Source organism: Notothenia rossii (genome assembly GCF_949606895.1).
Source record: "Notothenia rossii genome assembly, chromosome: 10".
Taxonomy (NCBI): Eukaryota; Metazoa; Chordata; class Actinopteri; order Perciformes; family Nototheniidae; genus Notothenia; species Notothenia rossii.
In genome coordinates, this window is record NC_136908.1 from 62,457,278 (window position 1) to 62,466,034 (window position 8,757).

General features: G+C 43.9%; 1 protein-coding gene across 1 annotated transcript; it reads left to right on the forward strand.

Moving 5' to 3' along the window:
* Window positions 1-61: 61 nt before the first annotated feature.
* On the forward strand, window positions 62-8,371 carry LOC307022488 (arg8-vasotocin receptor-like). Its single transcript, XM_079655293.1, is given in 4 exon segments — window positions 62-591; window positions 1,521-1,791; window positions 1,794-2,081; window positions 7,948-8,371. Coding segments are annotated over 4 exon segments (1,233 nt in total). The 5' UTR covers window positions 62-201; the 3' UTR covers window positions 8,232-8,371.
* Window positions 8,372-8,757: the final 386 nt, after the last annotated feature.

The following is an 8,757-nucleotide window of genomic DNA, read 5'->3' on the forward strand; positions in this document are numbered from 1 at the left end:
AACACACACACACACACACACACACACACACACACACACACACACACACACACACACACACACACACACACACACACACACACACACACACACACACACACACACACACACACACACACACACACACACACACACACACACACACACACACACACACACAGCCACAGTCTCTGGTGGTGTGTTCAGAGGGGGATCTCCAACATGCTTTTCCCCTCGGAGACTTCCTGCAACCTGACGTTCCCAAACTGCAGTTTCCCTCCTGATCTGCAGCCCGGCGCCACAATGCCTTCTGGGAATTTCACGGGGAAAAGGAACCACTCTGACCCTTTTGGACGCAACGAAGAAGTGGCGAAGCTGGAGATCACCGTGCTGAGTCTTTCGTTCGTGGCGGCGGTTTTGGGGAACGCGAGCGTGCTGCTGGCGATGTACCGGACGCGCAGGAAGCCCTCCAGGATGCACCTGTTCATGAAACACCTGAGTTTGGCCGATCTGGTCGTCGCCTTCTTCCAGGTTCTGCCGCAGCTCTGCTGGGAAATCACCTTCAGATTCAACGGCCCGGACTTCCTGTGCCGCATCGTGAAACACCTGCAGGTATACCAAAAGTCAATCCAGAGTCCACAAAATAAGATCAGGTGCTTGAGCTTTCAGCTACCAAGCACCGTGCCTCGGAACCGACTTCCAGCGTTGATTAGGGAGGCAGGCAGTGTCCACACATTTAAGAGTGGGCTGAAGACTTTCCTCTTTAGTACAGCGTACACTTAGGACTGGTTTTAAACTTCCTCATGGACCCTTCATTCATTTATGGAATTTGTATTATTGCATTCTAAAAGTATTTCTGTCATTGTGTTTTGTACCCATTCATTGGTATTTTGTGTGCTTGCTGTTCTCTTTGAAAGTCATCACATAACGGCATTGTAATACACGGTTCGGCTGCATTACATATTACACATCTGACGTAGTTCTCTATTTATAGAGCCCTGATTAGAAGACCTTTGGACAAACTGGAAGAACTGCCACGGAAACTGAATACGTGACGTGGATCATAAATATATCAGCAATTAAGGGTTGTTTATATTTCACGTCATTAATCAGAATCTGCAAAGTAACTCAAATAAATGTAGTGGAGTAAAAATACCAGGTTAACCTCTGAATTGTAGTGGAGTAGAACAAAGTAGTACATGCTGCCGTAACAAAAACATTTTCCAACTTGGGGTCAATAAAGTATATTTGATCTTATCTTATCTTAATGATCGATGGCTACTGCCATATTTGCAAAATCTGCCTCTGAACCTATACAAGTGCATGTTTCAGGCTTATCAATTAACAATAGGAGGGGTCACAGACATTAAGACCAGGGTTAGGTTATTGGCCATCAGTACTGTACTTTGATGTTATCTTTAATTTGATTAATTTCTAATCTGTGTGAATCTGTGCTCTCCTGTTTTTCATTCTTACCCTGCCTGTTGCTGCCTTTCCCCACAGGGATTAATAAAGTTCCATCTTATCTTATCTCATCTCAGGTCCTGGGCATGTTCGCCTCCACCTACATGATGGTGATGATGACGCTGGACCGCTACATCGCCATCTGCCACCCTCTCCAGACTCTTCAGCAGCCCACGCAGCGCGCCCACATCATGATCGGTTCCACGTGGTTGTGCAGCCTGGTTCTGAGCAGCCCGCAGTACTTCATCTTCTCCCTGAGCGAAGTGATGCCCGGATCAGGCGTGTACGACTGCTGGGGGCATTTCGTGGAGCCGTGGGGTCTTCGTGCCTACATCACCTGGATGGCGGTGCGGTGGGCATCTTCCTGCTGCCAGTAGCCGTTCTGGTGTTCTGTTACGGCTTAATCTGCCTCACCATCTGGAGGAATCTGAAGTATAAAACGCGTCGGAGTACATCAGGCTCGGCACCAGAGAGGATGCTGGGTCACAGCTCCGTCAGCAGCGTCAGCACCATCTCTAGAGCTAAACTACGCACCGTGAAGATGACCTTCGTGATCGTGCTGGCGTACGTGGTGTGCTGGGCGCCGTTCTTCACCGTGCAGATGTGGTCCGTGTGGGACGAGAGCTTCATGTGGCACGGTGAGTCAAAAGACCTTTACATAAAGTAATTAAAAGCTCCCTTATCATATTGTTCTTCATCAATATATCACAGGTCTCAGATATATACAGAACCTGTCTCTGATTGGCTGAAACACCAAACAGATCATTGCAGCATTACCCATAATCCCTCTGTTTCAGCCCTGTTTCCAAAGTGCTGATTCTCTGTCTGTTACTTTAGATGAAAATAAGGAGCCCTCCCCACGCCCTCTGAGAGACATTTGGTTACAAAGAACACATTAGCCGCTTTCACACCAAGTACTTTGCCGTACTTAGTTCCCAGCACTCAGTGCCCTCATGGAACTAAAGAGCAGATCGCGTTCACACCGGAATAAGTTCCCTGAGGGAGGATTAGGCAAATGAGCCGCTGACGTCACTTCGTCTTCTTCTGCTTTGGGTTTACTGGCAGGCCGCAAACAACTTCACGGCGTATACTGCCACCCGAAGTCCCAGTAAATTCAGTAGAAGCTGCTGGGACTCCCAGGATGTAGAAGAGACATGAAGAAGAGGGGACACATGTTGATGTAGAAGAGACATGAAGAAGTGGATTTTGCATAATAGGAGACCTTTAATTAAGAAATAACCTGGTGCACTTATAACTGGTCACACTCAGGCAGTAATCCCTTTTTTCTGCCTCTTTAAACGCTTAACCTTATTTTATTAATGCGTAATTTACTGCCAGATGAATCCCATTGGCTTATATCAATAAATAAATCAACATTTTGAATCTGTGCAACAAGTGTGAGCCGTCAGCAGTTTAACCAAATAGCGATTATTGCTTCTTCTTGTTTCATTTGACACTTTTCCAGAAGCTTTAAGAGGAGGACTTGTCCACTATTTAAGTAGAAAAGAGCAAAGATTAGAGAAAGTCATCTGGTTGGATTTTAAAAGGATAAATATTTAGGATTTCAGTTTCATTTAACCATACCTGAGGGGCGTTATGACGAAAGCTTCGTTTAAATTAAACACAATCCAGATTAATGTTGAGGTTTACTTGTTTTAAAGCAAGATAAGCAAGGCGGTTGACCTCCTGTATACTTGAACTAAAATAATGTGTATGTTTTTATATGTCCACAAAGGGGATTTTGTTTTCCTACTGTATGTAGAAAATGTACTTAGGATGCAATCTATAATCTCTATTATGAACCTGATTATGGGAAATTTGGAAAATGTCCTAAACTGAGTATTTAAAATTCAGAAAAGGGCAGATATTTGGGGCTTTTATTAAGAAATCAGCAGGGTTTTGCAAATATCCACCTATGAATACATTCTTTACTGTGGTTCCTTAAAACATCCTTTAATCTGCACATTACTGTATTCATGCATAGAGACTATCAGGTATGTCCCTAATAATGTAGATACATGAATGTCCCCCAGAGGAAGAAATGCATTGGATGGTGGAGCTCGATGAGAGGATCATCAAAGTTAGTACAGCTCAACCCTCAGGAGAACATGCATGTTTGCACCAAATTTCACGGCATTACATCCAATAGTTGTGGAGATATGTTTGACTAAAACTCAGGCTAGCAGGAACAAATAAACAAACTATTTATTTGGAGTCTAAGACCCCATTTACACGCAAACGAATTCGAAACGCAAACAAACCGAATACGATATAAAAAAAGTCTTCCGTCCACACGAGACCGCTCGACCCGCTGGAGACGCTGTAGTACATATGCCGGGCCTGTAAGTGGCGCTGTACTGTCGCCACAAAATACACCAAAAGCAGTGAAGAAGACCCCCGAGCGTGGTTGCCATGGTTGCCCTTCTGTTTATGCCCCGCGGTGGATTTAGCAACATGGAGTTCAGGTAATTCTCCATGTTGACTTGTTGCTGATGGTTGTGGTAGAGGAGCGGTAGATTTCTGCACTAACATCTGTAGGATGGTCCGTAGCTACTGACAGTAGCTACCGACCATGCTACAGCAGTGAGCAGCAGAGGTGGGAGAGGCGGGGCTATGGCTTCACCGTTATCAGGAAATGATCGTATAGGCCCTACACCAGAAGCCGTTTGGCCCGCCAGAGCGTTCCGTTTGCAGATCTATCCACCTTGGGACCCGTTATCGTTTGCGGGGTCCGTTTCCCTTTTTCTGTTACGGCCTCGTGTGAACGAACGGGCTATAAGAAAGAGAAAAGTAGCGGATACAACCGTTTGCGTTCTTGTGTAAACAGCACATAACAGTTTGAGGTCTGCAGTTTAGTTGTTTTTGATGGTTTGCAAACATCTTTAATCCAATGATGAAACCAAATATGTGTGCAGTCAGTGTACCAGGGTTTCCATTTGATGGAGGTCAGCAGAGGAATTTTATTTAGCAGCCTTCAGAGTGTGTAATAACCTGAGTGAAGGATGTGCTGCTCAGCCACCTGGAGACTTTCATTATGAGATAGTAACGCAGAGTTTACTGGGTGCTGCTTTCAGGGATTTCAACCTCAGGAATTCAATTTGCTGGCATGAAAACATTTAAGTTAAACCTGATGTTGAATGTCAGCTTAAATCCAAAAATGTAAAAGTATGAGCAGAACATCTTGGTGTGTTTCTCTGAGCTCACCGACTTTGTTTGAATTATCTTGAAATACATTCACCCTGACCACAACCTGAAGAGGAGTTCTCCAGAAAAGAGAACATTTTTTAAAGGTTGCGTTTTTCAAGCATAAATGCCATCAGCAGAAGTAACAACGATTATTGGGCTATAAAGGAACTACAGCACGGTCACATGACTTCACGTCACCACCGCTAAGCTAAAGGAGGCTAATGTTGGGCTATAAAGGAACTACAGCACGGTCACATGACTTCACGTCACCACCGCCAAGCTAAAGGCGGCTAATGTTGGGCTATAAAGGAACTACAGCACGGTCACATGACTTCACGTCACCACCGCTAAGCTAAAGGTGGCTAATGTTGGGCTATAAAGGAACTACAGCACGGTCACATGACTTCACGTCACCACCGCCAAGCTAAAGGTGGCTAATGTTGGGCTACAAAGGAACTACAGCACGGTCACATGACTTCACGTCACCACCGCTAAGCTAAAGGTCGCTAATGTTAGGCTATAAGGAACTACAGCACGGTCACATGACTTCACGTCACCACCGCTAAGCTAAAGGTGGCTAATGTTGGGCTATAAGGAACTACAGCACGGTCACATGACTTCACGTCACCACCGCTAAGCTAAAGGAGGCTAATGTTGGGCTATAAGGAACTACAGCACGGTCACATGACTTCACGTCACCACCGCTAAGCTAAAGGTGGCTAATGTTGGGCTATAAGGAACTACAGCACGGTCACATGACTTCACGTCACCACCGCTAAGCTAAAGGTGGCTAATGTTGGGCTATAAGGAACTACAGCACGGTCACATGACTTCACGTCACCACCGCTAAGCTAAAGGTGGCTAATGTTGGGCTATAAGGAACTACAGCACGGTCACATGACTTCACGTCACCACCGCTAAGCTAAAGGCCCACTCTCTGTTTGGCCAAAGCCAGACAGGAAACACCAGTAGTTCTCCGCACGGTAAATATAAATTCTGAGCACGTTCACGCTTCCAGCCGCTCTCATCTTGATTGAAACGCCGCCCCGCTGCTGACTTCCACTCATTGAAATCACCGGAGTTAGAGAGATACTGCGACTCAGTGTGAAGATACTTCTCATAATTACTATCACGGGGGTTACTGGAGTGTAAACTTCCCCAAATCCAAAAAAGAGCTGCTTACATAAACCTTAACTCTGTATGCAGTCCGAGCTGCTCACTGTTTAGAGAAGAGCTTTGTGAACATGATTGTCAAATTAATCTGTAATGGAAATCGTTGACTGCTGCACAGGATGTAATTTATATCAGCAGTTAATAGCGTTTCCATTTAGTGTTGCAAATATAGGCTTTATGGTTTCCTCTATTAGATCAGCATTGGCTTAATATGTTGTCAACAAGCATGGTGTTTGGTTGAAGAGAGAATGATCTATGTTCAAAGGATCTTCCCCTGTTTCGGTTATTTTGTAAAAATAAATAACGGGTGAATGAAATCCAAGTTAAAATGTGTTTTTTTTAAAGAAGGATCTTCAACAAACAAGGATTTTCCATTGAGTCTGTGGAATACTTCTCTGCAGCCCCACACTGATTCAATTCACCAAAGCATTGTTTACATGTCCTACTATGTTGTGTTTCGCAAGTGTCCTCGTCATTTCAAGTGTTAGTCGTAAAGAGAATTGTTTTTTCCTGCAACAGGATGAAATCCTCATTGCTAGAAGTCGAGAAATGTAAATTCCCCGATTACACAAGAGGCTCCCGCTGAGGCGTGGAGGATAAACATTTAGCAGCTCAACTCCCTCCAGATAAGCTGCCGACATCTGCCACTGTGCCTCAGAGTTTCTCCCCGGTCACACCGACAGTCTACTTTCTTTGGTCCGTTCCAAATATGAAAAGTTTACGATTTGGTTTCTCAGGGTATATGCAGGAATCCTGAAGTCACATGTAAAACCTTTTCTCAGACCCTTTCCATACATTTTAAGACCTCATCGCCACTTGGAGTTCTAACCGGTTACCTTGGCGACACACTTTACCTCACATTGACTATATACAGTATTGATTGTCCTTCCTCCTTATCTTCCAACCATTTGGACGCAGACTTGCATTTCCCCATAACGATGTTGCTTAGCAACCGGCGTAAACGGACCTTCGAGCTATCAAGCAGTGAGCGTGCGATGTCCTGTTCAGATGACGTCAAACCCAACGGGATGCCATAAATAAACTACACAGAATCACACTACACACCTACGCCATGATTACATTCAGGCAGACTGTAGAATACAACCTCTTTGGACCATTGATATACTGATTGAAAACAAGCTACAAAATGTAACACCTTGGGAAATGCCCTTTAATACTTTTTAAGACCCCGCGGACCCCCTGTTCCTGCACTTGAAACTATTGCAATTGTAAAGCTGTCCAAAATAATTGCAACTGGGTATTTTCTGAATCTTGCAACCCTATCAGACCTCCAGAGGGAGAGTAAACACCTCCGATAAGCTGCTGAAATCGCGAGAGTGGCTCATAAATCTGTGTATTTCTTTGGTCCCTTCCAAATATGAAAAGCTTATGATTTGGATTCTACACTTGACACTATTGCGATATCAGTTATTTTTTGAATTGTAACTATGCGATGCAATTTCGGTAATTGTCTGTACTGTAAAGCCCCTACTAGCTTTAGAGTAGGGCTGCTCAATTAATCGTATTTTAATCACAATTACGATTATGGCTTGCAACGATTACGAAAACTACGTAATCAAAATAAAACGATTATCTTTTTGTTATTATTACTTTTTTTTTTTTTTTTTAATTCTTTTTTTTGTATTGGTTTTTCAGTTGAGTTATACTTAAAGTTCAGGGTAATCAACTATTAAAAACATACTGTTCACATTTTTTCGAATAAATTGATATTTTCAAAGTAAATGGATAATCGTTTTTAATAATCGTGATATCAATTATTGACCCAAATAATCGAGATTATGATTTTTGCCATAATCGAGCAGCCCTACTTTAAGTATTGCAAACTAGTTATTTTCTGAATCGTGCGAGTAAACACCTCCGATAAGCTGCTGACATCTGCGACTGTGCCTCATAAATATTGAAGTGACTGTTATTTTGTACATATTGATTGTTTTGTCTTAATGTGTGCATATGTATACATGTGTCTGTTGATTGTGTATATATAGGATATACATATTTTTATATATATTTGTATTCGGGATTGTGGGAAACGGTATTTCGATCTCTTTGTCTGTACACACAAACTGAAAGATTGACAATAAAGTAAGACTTTGACTTTGGACTAAATGTGTGTTTCCCCCGTAGATTCGGAGAACAAGGCGGTGACGGTGGCCGCTCTGCTGGCCAGCCTCAACAGCTGCTGCAACCCCTGGATCTACATGATCTTCAGCGGTCGCCTGCTCTCAGACTTCACCCGCAGTTTCCCGTGTTGCCGTCCTCTCCGCAGGAAGTTAGGACACCAGGACTCGGACAGTAGCAGCCGAAGAACAACTCTGCTGTCCCGCCTGCAGGGGTCCCGCCTCTCAGAGCCCTTCAGAGACCTCAAACCACCCCCAAAAAACTGCCCCCAGGTCGAGTCTTCATCCTGACCACCGGAAACACCAACTACGTGTGTTTGATTGACTGAGAATGAGAGAAAAACATGAACTTCTCTGCTGGCTTGTCGCAGTAGGAAGGCGTGGTCTCACTGTAGGAGCCAACATGCTGTGGTAGCCTGTGTTTATCGTTATATTATCTTCATTATTTGTTAAAGGTCCCCTATTATACTGTTTTTCATCAATATATCACAGGTCTCAGATATATACAGAGCCTGTCTCTGATTGGCTGAAACCCCAAACAAATCATTGCAGCATTACCCATAATCCCCTCTGTTTCAGCCCTGTTTCAAAAGTGCTGATTTTCTGTCTGTTACTTTAGATGAAAATAAGAAGCCCCTCCCCACGCCCCTCTGAGAGACATTTGGTTACAAAGAACACTAAGGGCGCTTTCACACCGGAGTACTCTGCAGTACTTAGTTCATCAGAACTAAAGAGTTCTGATGAACTAAGTACAGATCGCGTTCACACCGGAATAAGTTCCCTGAGGGAGGATTAGGCAAATGAAGCCGCTGACGTC